This window comes from Vidua macroura, chromosome 9 (assembly GCF_024509145.1).
Source record: "Vidua macroura isolate BioBank_ID:100142 chromosome 9, ASM2450914v1, whole genome shotgun sequence".
NCBI classification, from domain to species: domain Eukaryota; kingdom Metazoa; phylum Chordata; class Aves; order Passeriformes; family Viduidae; genus Vidua; species Vidua macroura.
In genome coordinates this window covers 27,948,953-27,965,874 of record NC_071579.1, presented here as the reverse complement: position 1 = coordinate 27,965,874, position 16,922 = coordinate 27,948,953, and the positions used below count along the sequence as shown (strand labels likewise).

At 43.5% G+C, this 16,922-nt stretch overlaps 1 protein-coding gene across 1 annotated transcript in view; it reads left to right on the top strand.

Annotated features, from left to right (window-relative positions):
- Positions 1–2,486: 2,486 nt before the first annotated feature.
- GLIS1 (GLIS family zinc finger 1) overlaps positions 2,487–16,922 on the top strand; it is a 180,600-nt gene continuing 166,164 nt past the window's right edge. Inside the window, 3 exon segments of the mRNA XM_053985344.1 lie at positions 2,487–2,766; positions 2,769–2,801; positions 3,030–3,410. Of these exon segments, the coding sequence (XP_053841319.1) occupies positions 2,580–2,766; positions 2,769–2,801; positions 3,030–3,410 (601 nt within the window). The 5' untranslated portion in view covers positions 2,487–2,579.

Here is a 16,922-nt window from a genome sequence, read left to right as displayed (position 1 = left end):
TGCCGGTATTTTGCAGAAAGTTCTGGGTATTGGCGATAAAAAAGCAGCAGCGGTTCAGAGCAGGACACACACGACCTAAGGTACAGAATGCAGTGATGAGGGTTAACGAGCTTCTCCCTGCTTGCTGTGGGAAAATCCCTAACCACAAAAGAAAATCCCTCCAGGAAGGTACACAATATATCCTAAACTCCCTGTTTTCTAGGAAACTCCCTCTAGATATTTGGGCAGCATGAATCAATATAGCTGTAATAATTTGCACAAGATGAGTCCACGTTCAGGATGCACCTAAATGCTATTTATTTCCTTCACTGGAAGCAGTGGGATTTCTCTGGTTACACTGCGTTCTGGAATAATATTTCCCTCTGTAAATTTTACTGCCTCTTCATGTCAACTGAGGTTTAGGCCATCGCCATGGTGTATTTCTGTCTTAAATAATTACTGCTTGTGGTAGTACTGCCAGGTGCCTTTAGCATTTCCAAATCAAAGAAAAGGAACAGCTTGGTCCTGAGGGCCCCATGGATGGACGGGACTGGGGGATGGGGGCATAAGTTAGTAGAGCACTAAGAGGTGGTGTGATAATGAAAATTTTTACTTTGTTTTTATAAATCCCTAGGATATTACCATCCAATTCAGTATTTGTGCCAGCTAGTTGATATTCAGTTTTGTTTCCCATAGAAGCAAGGTGAGGATTTTCTCCCTTCTTGTAGCTTCTTGTTCCACTAAGATATTCAGAAGACATTTACCAATCTTCAACCATATGTGACAGACAGCTATTAAATTCTGACAATTTAAGGTGTGGTCTTGCAAAAGAAAAAGACCCTACTATTGCCATTATTGATGGGAAAGGCTGGCAAGTTCCTTGCTAGGTAGACCTCAGGTCATCCAGCTAAGCAGGAATGAGGAGAGGCATTGCAAATGAGAGTCATTAGTACTGCTTCTCCCAGAACTACTTGTTCTATCTCAAGATCTTGTATCTTTTATTGAGAGTTGCTTCCCTCCCACTAAATCCACAACATTCATAGCGTTTGCCAAGAAAAAGTCATGCCCTGCTGTCCTGACCATTCCTGTACTCTGTACATTGCAGCGTGGCAGACGTTTTTAAGGGTTGGATAAAACTGTGAGTGAGGCACTCTGTGCAGCATCTGTGCTACAAGAAGATGAAGATCTCTTGTCTCACTGCAGGACTCTCCTCAGGAGGGGTGTAGCAAGATGCCAGTTCAGTAGCTGTCCCTCCTCCTTGTGCTAAATCTCCCAAGCCTCTCCTTTAGGTTTGCTGTGAACAAGCAAGATTTCCAGCCAGATGTCTGTCTGATTTACACCCATGTAAATCAGGGCTGACTCCGAGTCTCTCCAAGCTGTCCTGGTGTGTTACAGACCTGCTGTGCTGCACCTGTGCTGACAGCAGCATGCAGGGCAGGAGGGTGCAGACACCCCTGAGCCAGAAAAGTGTGGGCTAGTACAGCTCTCTGGTGCAAAGCTGCACATCGTGGCTCAGCCTGCATTTGCTTGGAACCAGGCCCAAGCTAATAAACCCAACCAGATTGCTTCCAGACCCAAGTTGGCCCAGGAGGAGCCAGTGCAAATGTCACTATGCTGTGGTGCTTGCTCTGAGCTAGCTTAATTGTCTCTGTGGGCACGGACCAGCTCCTGCACCTGTAGGGCAGGCAGGGAATGAGCACGTCCATAGACAGAAGGGCTGAATGCAGCTGAAACTGCATCACCAGAGAGATGTCTTGGCCAGGTTGTATCCACCTCCAACACATTTCCTGCTTCCCAGCCCCTATCCTTGGCAAGGCTTCGCTCTCTCCTGCTGCTCCGCTGTGACATGCTGCAGTGGCTGTGGCTTTCGCACACAAGCTGTTTATAGGGCACTGCCAGCCGTTCAGTGGCGGGTTGGCTTGTGGCTGTGTAGTGCCGGGGCAGCCGCACGCCTGAGCAGATTGCCTGGGGACAGGCACAAGGATCCTCGACGACCGCGGGCAAAGGGAAAGGGTGCAGGCCCATGGCAGCGGGGCCGCGGGAGGGAAAATCACGGACCTCTCGGGAGGCAAGCGGACAACTGCAGGGACTCTCCCCACCGGGCGGGCACCAGGAAGGTGCGGACCCAGGGCACACCTATTCCCAGTCTGACCTTGGCCCACTGGCCCCCGCAAGCACGAGCTATCCGCGGTCCCCCTGCCGCGTTCCTTGATGCGCAGCCGGACCGGGCCCGCGGGCGTACCCCGCTGCCAAACCCCGAGGGGCGGCCCCGGCGGCACAGCCCTCCCCCTGCCCGCCCCGACTGGCCCCGCCGCCGCGCCAGGGTAGTGGCCCGGGCCGCCTGCGCTCTGGCAGCCGGCCCTGCGGCGGGGGAGTGGGGCTGAGCCCGTGCGCCCGGCGCGGCGGCGGCTGCCGGCGGGCAGCGCGTCCCCCGGGCGGCCCCTCCCAGGTAGGAGCGCGGGGGCGCGGCTGTCACCGCGCCCGGCCGGGCTCTCCCCCCCCCCGACCCTCTCTCTCTCCCTCGGGGGCTGCGGCGAGCCCGGCGGTGGCGAACCCGCTTTGCCACCGCGTCCGTGGTTGCCGGGGCGGCCGCTGTTCGGATGCCTCAGCTGAAAGGCACCGGCCGCCAAACAACCCGCCCGTGTGCCGGGTCCCCTCCCCGCCCCTCCCGGCCGCGCTCGCCTTCCCGGGAGCGGCTACGAGCAGCCCGGCAGTGTTGCCTAGAGAGGGAGCGAAGCCGACGCGCGGCATCGGCCGCCCCGTCTCTCACGGAGGAGCCGCCGCCGGGGTCCGAGCGCCCCGGGTCTTCCCCCGTCCGGCCGGTGTGTGTGAGACAGCGGGCGGGGGCAGCGGGCTGAGGGCAGCGGGCTGAGGGCAGCGGGCTGAGGGCAGCGGGCTGCGCCGCCTCACGCGCGGCGGTTATCGGCCGTTGGCGGCGCGGGGCTGAGGCGGGAGGCGGCGGGACGGAGGGCAGAGGGCTGAGGCGGGGGCTGAGGCGGCGGGTCCGCGGCGGCCGCCCGCGCTGACAGCCCGTGTGCCGCTCGGTGCAGGAGAGCGGCGGGGGCCCTGGCAGCAGCAGCAAGCGGACATGCACTGTGAGCTCGCCGCGGGTCAGAAAGGCAGCGCCCGCATCGAGGTGAGCGACAAATGCCACGGAGCGTCTCAGAAGGATCTGCCGCGGGTGACTCGTCCCGGCGCTGGTAAAGCTCACTTGAATCCTCAGATGTCCTTTAAAGTATCTGTCAGCAACGGCAGTGACCACACGGAGCCTCAGCAGAGCCCCCCTGAAATGTCAGCACCTCTGCTAGATTTCATCCCCAAACGACCCAGCATATTTGAGAGGATTCCGATTCTGCCCAGGCCGCAGGAGCTGCGATGCGCTAGAGGCTCGAAAGATTATTTCCAGCAGCAGAAACATCAAAGCGTGAAGGGTGAGTTTGAAAATGCATGAACTAAACACTGCCATCACCAAAAACCTATTCACCACACAAATAAAAACGTAACAAGCTTTTTTTCCCCCTCCCTCCTCCCTTTCTGACCTTTAGTGTGTTTTTTAACTTGTTTATTTAACTTCAAGCTTTAAAACTTCTTTTCCTGAGCACCTTGGAGGTACAGGATAAACCAGACTGCTTTTCCAGTGTGAAGCTGAGCGTCTTTCAATAGAATTTAAAAAAATATTGAGATCAGCATCTTCTTTAGTTGCCCTGAGTGGGTGCTGCTCATGTGGTCGTGTCTCAGAGGTGGTTGTTTTGGGGTTGGTGCTGAAGACTGGGCTGGTCTGTCCTGCACCAGAGAGTTCATGTGGGATGTTTGTTTGTGAGCGTGCCTGACAATAAATGCCTGGTTCTTATTCAGCAGTTTCACCACGGTTGCTTGGATTTTATAGTTTGTATTTCAAGGAGATGTTACAAATGCTGGATTCAGGCGGTGAATCCTCAGACTTGGGAACTCCTGGTGCCCGAAAGGTCAAATTCTGCTAGTTAACAAATGCCTGATTTTCAGCTGTCCATCATTAAAGAAGTGGCACTGAAGTAGCATTAGGAGTTGCCTACTAAAAAACTGTTAATTACATTTTTCAGCTAGAACTGGTTAACTCAGCTGAAATTTGTTAATCAAAATTCAGTTTTAAAACAATCCCTGTAAGGTATCACTGGATAGGCTCAGAGGGAATTGGAGTATTTCTTTATGCTACAAAGTCGCTTGCAGAGACATATGTACAACTAATGTTATTAACATTAAGACAATGTTTTCTGTAATGTTAAAAGATAATTCTCTTTTTATCAGTCTATTCCCATTCTCTATTTTAGATATCTAAGTGCAGTTATCTTGTTGCTGTAAGACTGTTCTCACTGGGATTTTTTCCAGTTCTGTCCATTCTTCTGAAAATTAAAAGTAGGCTGCATGCCCTTGACTAGTGACATTTTCTTTTGTGAGCTTGTTACCTAGGGTGATGGCACCTTTCATTGCCACAAAGTTATGTTAATGAACACCTCGATCTGTGCTAGGTCTGTCCTACAGCCTCTAGGATGTGTTTGTTCATCACCACTGAATACAGACAGAGTGGAGCAGCAGGTTATAAATTACCTTTTTTATTTTTCTGTTTGTTAATGCTGCAATTCTTCTCTCCTGATTAAAAAAAAAAGAGGTTGTTAATGTTTGGCAGGAATGAAATGAAGGTCTGTTACACAGACTCCTGTTTGGAGGGGGGAGAAGGAGGATTCATGTAGTATAAAGGGAGAGCTACATCTCTTGTACCGTTGTGCTGCTGCAACTGCTGCCTGTGGAAGGGACTGTGGATGCGTGTTCTAGTCCCTTGTGGTCCCACGGGTGAGGTTAGTGCCACTTGACAGGGTTCATATTAGCTTAAAATCCTGCCCCTGCATTGCCCTGTCCAGGCAGACTGTTGAAATACTTTTAAAATATTTTTTTCCTTTGAGCTGTTTAGTCCTCTTTTAATGCATAATCCGTCTTGCTGGGCAGGAGTGTAGGGAGGGAAAGAGGAAGAATTTAACTTTGCATTCATCTGGGACTTCTACAGTAGATGTAGGTGGGCATGGGAGAAGGTTCCTAATTCATCCTTCCTGACTGATCAATTTCCCATTTGCACCACTGGGAAAAAAAAAAAAAAAGTGTTTTACATTTTGTTGCTGTTTTTGTTTAGTATGTTTTCTGTCCAGGATGTTACCTTGTGGTTGCTTCAGTGTATGGGTGACTTGAGTCATGGGAGTAAGTAGGAGGTGTCCATGGGCAGGATAGGACTCATTTAACTGAGCAGGAGGATTTGATGGATAATGTTGGATTTTTCCAAAGATGGCGACACTGAGTTTTTTGGGTGGCTTCCTGTTTGTTTGTTTGTTGGGGTTTTTGTTTGGTTTGGTTTTGTGTTTTTTTCCCCCTCAAGAAGACATTTTCAGGAGGAGTTAGGGAAAATAAAAGTTAAAGTAAAATTCTGAGTCTGATTTAAAATGTGTGGGATGTGCTGCTCCTTCTGACCTGGACAGTGTCAGCAAGTGCTTTAATGCCCACTGGGGCATTTTGGAGTGCTCACTGTGCTCCAGCTCACAAATCAGAGTGTATCTAAAGCAGGCTGTGCTGCAGACAGGAGAGCTGCTGCTCTTTCAAGGAGCAGTGCAAACCATCTCCTGCCAACCCTGGTTCTCTCAGGAAGATAAAGGAGTGGGATAGCTGCATGTGGATGTGATATACCAAGATAAAGCTAAGATGTGGAAGCACGGGAAATGTGCTCAGATTTACCCAGTGAAAGGTTTTGGGAAGGAAACTGATGACAGCTTGATTTCAGACCATCGTGCCATGCGTCTCCTGTTCTCCAGCCCCAGAGTGCCATGTACCCAGTAATTCCCTCTGCAGTCTGGGTTAGATTACAGAATGTGCCTCCTGGTTTTGGTTTATCCACAGTTGAAAGCTGCAAGGAGGGAGTGTAAAAGATGTTCTCTAACAAGAGCAAAACTGATTTTTATAGATGCCTGTAAGGTCTTTTTTTCCTAAACAAGTCTTACTTTTAATTTTTTTTTTCCAAAGAGAATGAATCAAAATGATACACTGCTCTACTAATAAAAAGGGCAGCTTTGAAGTAATCACAATGGGGAAGAAGTATCCTGCTGTTGCAATATCTCTGTGGTGTTACTCTGCTGCTTCACAGTGTTTAAGTTATGATCCTGCAAAATGCTTCCGTGCCTGAACAAGTCTTTTGGACTTTCTGAAGAGCCAAACAAAAACTTGAGGGGTTGTGGTGAGGATTATGTCTGGGAATCAGATCATTTGGGTCTAAACTTTTCAGGATGGAGCTGTTGGTTGTTTGCTGAAAATACCACTATTTTGGAATTGTGCTTCATATTTTGTTCTGTTTGGGAGCTGTTTAAAATCAATGCCCAGTTTTCACCCAGCCAACCCCTTCTGATGTGGCTGGCTGTGATAGGCACCATGCTTTTCTTGGTCATTGATTTCCCTGTGTGTAACAAAGCAGAATATTTGCATACAGACATTGCTTTTTAGAGGCATTTGACATAGAATAACTGTACCATAAGGTATGAAGTCCATTTTACAGTGTTTTCCTGGGGTTCTGTGGGTTTGGTTCCACATTGTTGAATTTCATGCTATGGTATTTACAGTTTTGAAAGTAACACGGCAAAATACTTACTGTCTACAGGGAAGAAGCTTTTGGGGAGGCTTTAGTGGTGACAAAAGAGTAATCTATAAAGATGCCAAATATCTCAGTTTCTAAATGACACTGATTATGGTTGTTACCAGGAAACACTTCTCCTTTTCATTCTTTTCCAGTTTTGTCCAGTGTACCTAATTCATGACTCAGTAGAAATGACAAGATTTATCCTGTTAACTGTGCCACTGGGAAATCATCCAAATGGCCCGGACCTTTGCAGCAACCACTTCAGATATTAACTTACAGTGGGCAAAACAATAAGCTGGTCGAGTTGCAGTAGTTGGATGTTTCCTTGTTGAGAGTATGTTTTATTCAGACAAGGAGAAAACGGCTTGGATTTTTTTTTGTTTGTTGTTAACTGTAGCTGCTTTCAGCAAACACACAACCAATGTATTGAAATGTATTAATTTCCTTCTACTGTTGAGAAGGAGGGGTAAATCTTGCCATTTAATCCCCCTGTGACTGTTTCCTTGGTTGTCAGGACTGTCCTTGTGAAAATAACAGCTTATACTGTTGGGATCTTAAGCAAAAGCATATACTTTGGGTTTATGATTTATTAAGTGAATTGACTGGTCTTGGGCCTGATGTTGCCATTTTCTTTCTTACATTAGTTTTCTGTGTTCACCTGAATTATCCCACTGGAGCAAGTGTGACTGCCTAGAGCTGATAAATATGTTATGAGCTGATAAGGAGACAGCGACAGGTTCACTGATACAGTGGTCTCTAAAACTGTTTTATGTAGAACTGCGGTAATAATTATTTCTTATTTTTACTCTAGTTCCCTTGCTGCATTTGAATTCTGCTACAAAAAGGACTTGAAAGGTTGGTCTGAACAGAATGTGTAGTTCCAGAGCTATATTTTTATTTCATGGTCTTTTTTTTTTTTTTTTTTTTGGCTAATTTTGTTTTGTAAGGGGAGAAAGGAGACGAAACTGCAAATTGGAGAATGTGTTCATAAATTCATTTGGAATAAATTGTGACTGTCCTCTCCTCCCTTAAACTGCCTATAATGCTTACTTGTCTTGAATAGGCAAATAACTTTCAGTTACTTGCTGCTGAAGGAAGTTCTTCTAATGATTTGTGTTGCAAAATCAGTCACTGACTTGAAGATGGGACTTTCATGGATTTAATTTAAAAGAGGTTTAATTGTATCTAATCATTAAATCCATTGTAATTTAAAAATCGTTAGTGGAGAATATTTAGCAAATACAAACCAGGAAATCTAATGACCAGCCAGTCATATAAAGGCATTCAGTACTTGTAAAAGCAAAAAAACTCTTTTCTGCTTCATGACAAAAACTACAGCTACTGGAAAAGCTGAAGAGAATAAATGTTGTATCTATTTTAATATTTTTTAGAATTTTATGGAATAATAGATGTCATATTACTCTCAACAAGGAAATAAGTCTAGTAATTGGAAGACAAATTTTTATTTTATTTGAGTTTTGTTTGAAGGAATAGAAGTTAAAAATAAGAAATCACTTGTTCTGTCTTTAAAATGTTGCAGTAATGGAGGTTATTATATACTGGGCTAAGTGGAGTGAGAAGAAAAATATCCTTTTTTCTTTTATAGTAAGAAAAAAATTAAAGTCTACATCTTGCAAGTGGTTAAGTATGTACATTACCGTTCCTGTGAGCAGTCTCATCAACTACAAATTTCTGGACATAGACCATTCTAAATTATCATTTAGATATAACTGAATACGTTATTTGTATCTTAAGAGTTCAACCCTGTATACACATAAACTGTTAAGTGTATGCTGAGTGTCTTTAGTATATTTGAGATTATATTCTGGGAGGGCTACAAGATTCTTTTTAGGGAAACTGCTAAATTTAAAGTGAATGTCTTCTAGGAGACTGTACTGCTTCATTGCAGTAAAGTGGTTTGGTTTTTTGTTGAATAAGAAGGACAAAATTTTACCCTAAATTATTAATATCAGTAGGAGTCTTGCCACTAACTTTAGCTGGGTCAGTATTTCAATCCTAATATTACAGAAGTTCTTTTTCCTGTGTACAGGGAAAAGCTTGTAGAACAAATAACAAGTTTCTATTAAATCCATCTGTAAGCTAGGAAGTGGAATAAGGTATGGATTATAAGAGAAATCTGTAGTACTGTGAATATAATTTCCATGCTCAGTACCGTAATTACCATTATTTTAGCAATTCTTCTGTTTAGTGATTTTAGAACTGTTGAAGATGTTGATGGCAGGGTAATTGGAGAGGGAAAATAGATGTAAACCACTCCATTTTGCACTCCAGATTTCTATCATTGTATGTCAACAAGCTTGAACCAGGCGTGCAATCTAGTAATCATTTCACAGTGCCTGAAACGGCTTTTAATTGACTGGGTTTGTTTGCTCTTTTTTTCCTTAGCCACCCAACGTTGTTTCCCAGCACATTGCAGTAACTCCGAATACAGGGTTCCAAAGCAGGGGCAGCGCTCACTGGCTGTGGTACAGCATAATCTTGCCCCACAAATGTGCAAACAATAGCAAAAGTATGTGTTTGGGAATATGGCACAGCTGTTATCTTCTGCCGGGAGCAGGGAGCGTTACAGCGACATAGAACGACCAGTTAAAACCACTCCGGCCGTTTTATTGCCTGTAAATGGGGCGTGTAAAGAAAGGCAAGGGCCGGTCCCTCCATTCAGATAACCATCGGTGCACACCAGCGCGGCACTACCTTTCTGCACGGGCTTTGAAGAATGGAGGCAAAGAGTTCCCCTTTTTCCTTCCCCTCCTATTACATTTCTGGCAACCTGTATGTGAAATCTTGGTTGGAGCCTGAACTTTCTGTTCTGAGAATCTGTGCTTCACTGGTTACCTGGAACAAGGGGTTCTTTTTTTTTATTACTACAGTCATTAGCTTGACTATATGAAATGATTGTTAATAATTATTTGTAGACAGAGGACTGCTTGTAAAACAGATGAGACGTTTCCAGAGCGGCAGTAGGAAATCGATCCAAATTCTGTATTTTACATTATTTTAAGGTTTTGAGCTTTACAAGGTTGAGTCAACTCAAAGTGCTTAAGATCTTTTTATTTAAAGCAACTGTTTTGCTTTAACTCTAATAATTGTGTTTGACTTCTCCATCATTATGTTTGAATGTATATGTGATTATCTTACTGAATGGATTGATAAGGAGCACTGCGATTGAATTTACAGCACCAAATTTATTCTAAGGGTTAAAATGAATGCAAAACATCATAAACTACACTTAATTCTGGTATTTACATGTGTGATAAGAGGGCTTTGTGAGAGCTGTAGAGTTGTTAAATGTTTTACAATGAGGAGAAAGCAAATTCGTTCTTACGTGTTGTTTGCGTATTAGCCAGAGGGAAAAATGACACTAAGGCGACATCATCAAATACAGTAAAAAACTAACTTTTTAATACAGATGTCCATTGTTGTTTTAAGTGCTTAGGGGGTTGGTGGTTTGGTTTATTTTGGAACTTGCTGAACTATATGAAGTGTGTCTCCAGGGGCCTGGTATTTTAATACCTTGTAGAAGGTTGTATAACAGTAGATGATGTATTTTGCCTGCCTTCCAGTGCTGTAAATAAATTACATGTGCTGGCTTGGGAGAACGTATGTGAGGTGTAAATCAAAGGCTAATATAAGAGGAAAAATACCAATTAATGATGTCTTGCAACAGGTTAGAGTTTCTTTACTCATTTATATATAATCAAGAGATGTAAGAGCAGTAATATGTATAACAATGTTAACATGAGGTTCTTCCCTAGAAGGGGTAGAAGGTCTAGGCTTATTCAAAATAAGTGCTGTGATTCAATGCTTTTTCACAATTTGCTATGGTTAAGTCACTTAAATACTGAAGTCAAGAATCCCCTAGGCAAACAAAGATAATAAAATTTTAAGTGTATTGTTAAAATTGAAATTTGATTGCTTCCACTCTCTAATCCTATCTAAGTCTTGGTTGTATTAAAAGGAAAATAGATACATGTGACAGTTTTGGAGCATAATCTTTCTTTTAAGTTTTAGGGATGATAAATGTGCTTCAGAAAAGCAACACAGCAGTTTATTGGTATGAGTGTTTTGCTAAATACTACATGCTTAACGCAATCCCCATTCCTTTATAATAAGTTTAAATATTAATTCTTTGGAATGCTAGATGCCTAAAGCTAGATAGAAATGCTGTGCAGTTTCAGATATCTAGGAGTGGGCTTGTGAAACAGGATATTTAACTGGGAGAGATGAGTAGCACATTTCAGAGTTATTAGGGCAGAACAACAATGCAAGAGGATGACTTAAAAAGTTACAAAATTGTTTTCTGTGCATGAGGCTTAAATACCTTAGAGTTATTTATTTGAACCACAAGAGCAGATTTCCTATCTATGTAGGTTCTAGATTGCAATTTTTATTATTATTTTGTTTAACTTCTTCTTAGCCGCCTGGCCCTCTCTAAAGCAGCTGGCTTTGATTTAACCTGAATCCTTCACAGAGAGGGAGTGCTCAGTCACAATGACTGCGAGTTGTGCTCTTGGATGGAACATCTCTGTAGTGACTGAAGAGAGAAGACTAAGTAGGACAGGAACTTCAGAAGGACTCACTTCACTCTACGTCAGCACTTAGTGTTCCTTATGTAAGTCCTGCCTACCTCCCAACCCCCATCTGTGCTGGACAGAGAAGAGAGAGTTAAAATGAGAACAGATAAAAGAGGAAATTTCTGGTTTATTACCCAGTACTTTCTGGGAAAATCCCAGAAAGGATTTAACATAAGATTTCATAACTCTTGCTTTGCCCTGCTGCTCCTGCTGAAATTGCAGGGAGTTGATTTCAGGAGGAGGCCAGTATTGAGTATTTTTGAAAACTCTTCCATATTCCTTTGAGACACAGAAGATCCAAGTGTTACATTCTCTCCTGGAGAAAAGCAAGCACTTGTAGCCCAGTAGCTCAGGTGCCAAGGTCGGTTAGCACAGCACGTTCACCTTCAATTTTTCTTGTGTTCAAGATCATGTATGGGTGTAAAGCTGGTGTGATCAGCCATTGGATGTGAAACAGGCAAAAATGGTGAAGGATTGTGCCAGCAGCCAACATGGCTGAGTATGTAAATATTTTGGATGAACAGAACAAGGGTGCTTGAACTCTGTTCTAGGCTGGGCTGTTTCTATCGTTTTGAGGCAATGCTGTGTGCTGCTCATGATATTTCTACAGTGAGAGCATAGCAGAGTATGGTGTAGAGAAGGACAAGCCAGTTTAGGAACCAGAAACAGGGCAGTTGTTTGGGTAAACTCTCTGGGCCAGCTTAATTTTCTGTGCTTAGAGACAGAGTTTGTTAGTTCAGGTGCAGAGTTGGGATGATGTGGCTGTGCTCTGTTTGAGGTCTGATCTGGTGGTGGGGCAGGACGTGGCATTGCAGCTTGTGGCTGTATCAGCCCCGGGTGGCACTTACTGGAGTGTGGCTGCAGCGCCTCTGCGCAGCGTGTGCATGGACTGGGTTTCTCTCCTGGCTACGTGAAGGTCCTGGTGTTTGCCCTTGTTGGTGAGTCTCTGAGCATGAGTGGTGAAAAGTGCAAAATCCATCTTTGTTATCTTGGGGAGAATAAAGTTTTTAAAGCAGCATTTTAGTTGGACTTGTTGCTTCTTGGCATCTGGATTGTGCTGGATTGTGCTGCCAGTTGCAGAATTGTTGCAGAGGAACAAAATCTCCCATTTATTTTAGTGCTTGATGTGCTGAGGTGAGGGAAAGGAGAATACATTAAGGGAGCTGTGTTGGGCACAGCCGAGAATAAAGTATTTGCTGGGAGAAAAATTTCTGCCCCCCACTCCCCAGTTTTCTGGGTTGCTCTTGCCTCCCAGCAGATGGCAAAGTCTCTTAGGGTGCGTTGTTCTTGAGGCAGAAATCACCCGGTGGACTGTGTGTCCCTGGGCTTTTGAGGTGCAGGTGGCTACTACAAGGTTCCCAAGATCCTCATCACTCTGGCAGAACAGATTTTGCATGCAGCTGAGACTGTCTCCAGGACTTGAACAAGAAAAAGCAACACTAAATTCCTTCTTTCTGGATATCTGATTGTTGTAATGTTCAGTTTCCTTGCAGTTGTCAGAGCTGGTTTATGTTCAGCTGAAACTGAACTGGCCTGATCCCATTGTCCCTAACTCTGGTGCAAATCTGAAGTGATGCCATTTTTAATCTAAGAGTGGATAAAAAGGAGGCAGACTTGAGCTCTGGAGGGCTTATGCATAAAAAATTGTCCTCCAAGTATGGACTCAGTTCACTTGGCAAAAGAAAAAGACATCTCATGCTTTTAATCTTAACAGTTTGCTTCTTATATTTCCTCCTGCCTACTTACCATAAATCGGCTTTTATTCCTTTTCTTTGAGTTCTTGAGTTATTCAAGGTTTGCTGACTTGTCATAGTTTTGTGGGGATAAGCTACAATGTGTGGATGGTTCTCCTTGCAGAACCAAGATCCCCATGCATTTCAGCATCTCCCTGATTTGGATGGATATGCAGGAAATTTAAGGGGATATTTACTCCTAGAGCCCAATTGCTCTTTCCCTGCTCTTGAGTCTTAGTGACCTTTCCTTTCTACTCTCTTGGCCTCCTTACTGAGCCACTGTGCTGTTAATTTATTTTTAAATGTATATATAAAGGGTTGTAACTTACTTGAATGGTGGGCTAAATGAGTGGAAGCATGGCAACTGGTGCAAATAGCTTTTGGTCTGCTGAAAGTGTAAATACTCGAAACCTGTCAGGGTGATTTGGCTGGCTTTTATTGGAATCATTATTCATATGAGATCTCCTTGCTCTTATACTGCATCCTGTCAGAAGCTATCAGGCAGAGATTGCTGGCATAAGTACTCAAACTGCTTTGTCAAAATGCATTTTATACCTGTTGTTTTTATGTTTGCCAGTACCATAGATACTTTTACAAGTAGATATGTTCTGCAAGATTAGTCATAGAAAGCTAATATAAAGGGACCAAAACCTAGAAGGTGAGAGCAAACCACTGGGATAATTAATCATCAGCAGTGTTTTGAGCTGAAATGTATGATAGCATTGGGCTAAAAGTGCAGCTTATTGGACAAATTAGAGTGAAAATGCTGGTGTGTTGCAGACTCAGCGGTACCCAGGTTGAGTTTCTCAAAATGAGACTAACCTGCTTGGGGAACTTTCCTTGTTAAGGGCTAGTGTTAATGCCAACAAAAGATCTTTTATTAGCTGCTGGAGAAGTTGCTGGAAGACTTGAAAATTAAGAACAGTAAATATCAGAGGTGATAAAGAAGTTTTATGCATGGGGTAGATGTTTCGGCAGCAAGCAATCACTCTGAAGAGACAGGGAGGTAGTTTTGGATCCTGGATAATAAGACTTGAGAGAAAACTTGGTGAAAAATAGCCTCATAGCCAGCTAGCATTTAGATAAAAATGAATTATGACACTCGCTACCACTAGAGAAAACAATCTGGGAGATTGAATACAGGTTCCGGTGTGAAAGCTGCTGACTGCAACATTTGCTAGTTTAATGAACAGCCCTGATTCAGAATATGTTATATATGGGAAGGAGCTTCTACACAGAGTGATTTGTGAATCAGAGTTACAGTTCATGTGTATGGTGCCCACGCATCTGTCAGAGGCACTAGTCTTGTTCTGCTGCTCCAGAAGGAAATGTCCTGTTGCATCCTTTCTGAGTTGAGCGTGGCTGTAGGTTTTCTCTGTTGGTAACTAAATATTTTGTAAAATGAACCTGATCTGCAACACCTTCTGTGTCTTCTAGGTTGGTTTATTCTTCCACAGGGATTATGTGGGCTTGACACTAGGAAAGATACCTTCTAGGACTATATTAATTTTCTGACATATGGTGCCCAAGGATGGCATAAGTTGTTTATTACTGGAGTTTTTAAAGAGGCTGGATGGAAATCCTACTGTGGAATGCAATTCTTTGGGCTGGGCTGTCTTTCCTGTGACATTTTTAATTCCCACACTCCACTTAGGCACCAGAGAGTTAGAAGAAGTCTCTCAAGCTGTAATAGTCCAGGCTTCTATCCTCTTTGACTTGCTGAACAAAGTTCATATCCCTCCTTGTCTAACATTGGTGTTTCTGGCCACTCATTTGTTGGTCAAGAAAACACTGAGAAGGCATACAATAAAAGCCAGGCTGAGTGAAGGCTCGAAGAACACCAGTTGGAAGAGCCAGTGGTGGGACAACTGGGCATGGAAAATGATTGATTTTATGTGCAAAGCAGTTGTGAAATGTTCTGTGGCATTCTGGGGACATGCCATTGCTAACAAATGATTGTCTGTTGGGGATAGAAAATGCCAGCCATTGTTCTGAAGAAGGAAATAGCCTTATTGATACTGAATTAGGCTCACATTGAATTATTATTCATTTGCAGTACATCCTGTTTTCCAAATACAAAAATTAACTGAAGGCCTGCAGCACTGTTGACCTTCAGTTGTTAGTTGTATCTGCATCCTTTTGGTCCAGGTGCAGTTTAGACTGTTTATATCTGGGGATGGACTTGGCAGAAATTGGCATTAACGGAGCAGCTGAAGGAAGCTGTTCTTTTTAAAAGTTCATCAAATTAGTTCTTGTTTTATATGAGAGTGAGGCTGGCAGAGGTAAATGTGTTGGTAGATAAGACTTCTGGGATGCATTTTGAATTGTCAGGTTCAATGCTGATGGCAGAAAAATAGTGGTATAGAAAACAATATTGTTGCCTTTTGAAAGGAATAGAAATTGACTTCTATAGAAATTGAGATGCACACCAGATATAAATATTTTGTGCAGTGAAAAAGTGACAAGTGTTTTGTATACAGCTCTGAAAGTTTGGGTTTTGTTCCCAGTGTTATTAAATAGTTTCTCCTGAAATCCTAACAGAATATAGAATGCTATTACCAGTAAAGTTTATTTGTTCACTTTAAGGGAAGATTTTTATTTAATAAAAATCAGGAAGTGACTGGCATTTGACATGGATTTCTTGAGCAGTCATCAGGAACTGGACAACAGGTATTTTCTGGTGTCATACATATGAGGCAGTACCTTGGCATGGAGGATATAAACTGTTTTTATAGGTTGAGAGGCTGTATGTTCTGGAAAGCAGTGATACTGAAAAGGATTGGCATGTCACATCCGACTGGTATGAGAAAATAACACTTCTAATAGGGTGTGAGGTGATATGATACATTATTAACAGCCTTAGGGAAGAGATGTAATTCTTCTGTAAATTATCACTCTGGTTACAGGAAGGTAGGTTAATGCTCAGACTTTCTTAAATGGCTTTGAAAAATCACAGGATTTGGAGAAGAACTGGAAGATGCTGACCCATGTGTTGTACCCATGGACTAATGGAAGATTACAGGGAATCTGATCTGTTCCAGAGGTGCAGTGGAGGAGAAAATAAGTGATACTTAAGGGTTCTTTTGAATGCAGAATGGTATCTCATGGCTGGAAACGGAGAAGGATAAAACAAGAAGGAAGATGGGTTTTTGACTGCAAGGGTAATCAAACCTGGCACAGTTCAGTCAAGGATAAACCTTCTGGTATTGGGAGCGACTGAATGTTCCTATGGAAGAAATTACTAATATCCACCACAGACAATTGCATTCAGTGGCAGAATCACTAGATGGACAAGCTGGACCATGCCAAGGGCTTCCACCTGCAATCTGTAAAAGACTGAATTCCAGGCCATCTCCTTCTTCCAGACCTGGTGCTGCAGTTCCTTCAATGCCTTCTGCATTGCAGTCTATGGGCCGGGCATCCTTATGAGGTCAAAGTTGTGCCCTCAAAGAGTGGGGGACAGACAGGGAAGGAGGAGCATTGCCACAACCACAGCCACACAGTTTGGACAGTAGTTATGGCAAGGGAATCACTAGCAACTAATGTTTCTTCCAATTCCACCCTTTCTTTTCTCTTGTTATGTCTCTCCCTTCAACAAACAGCACCACTCCTCCTGGACTAGACAAGTCTGTTCAGAGATGTGTGATGGAGCCTGCTGTCTGCAAAGGCCTGGGCTGAGACCAACTAAAACCAAGTGCTGAGTTTAAAACCTGGACACGTGGGGAAAGGATGATGGTTGTGATAGTATCTTGCTAGGCACTGACGATTTTCAACATTAATGCCTTGCCTTTCTTTGTTTTCTGAAATGAAAGGTTCAGCCTCCTTCCTAGCCCAGCAATAGTGACATACTAACACAGTTATTACAGCAAACATTTTGGCCCTCTCTGGTTGTGATGTTTTCTTTCTGTGGGGAGACTGAAATACTAACTCACAAATAATGTCTTTAGAAGTCATATTAGTCACACATTT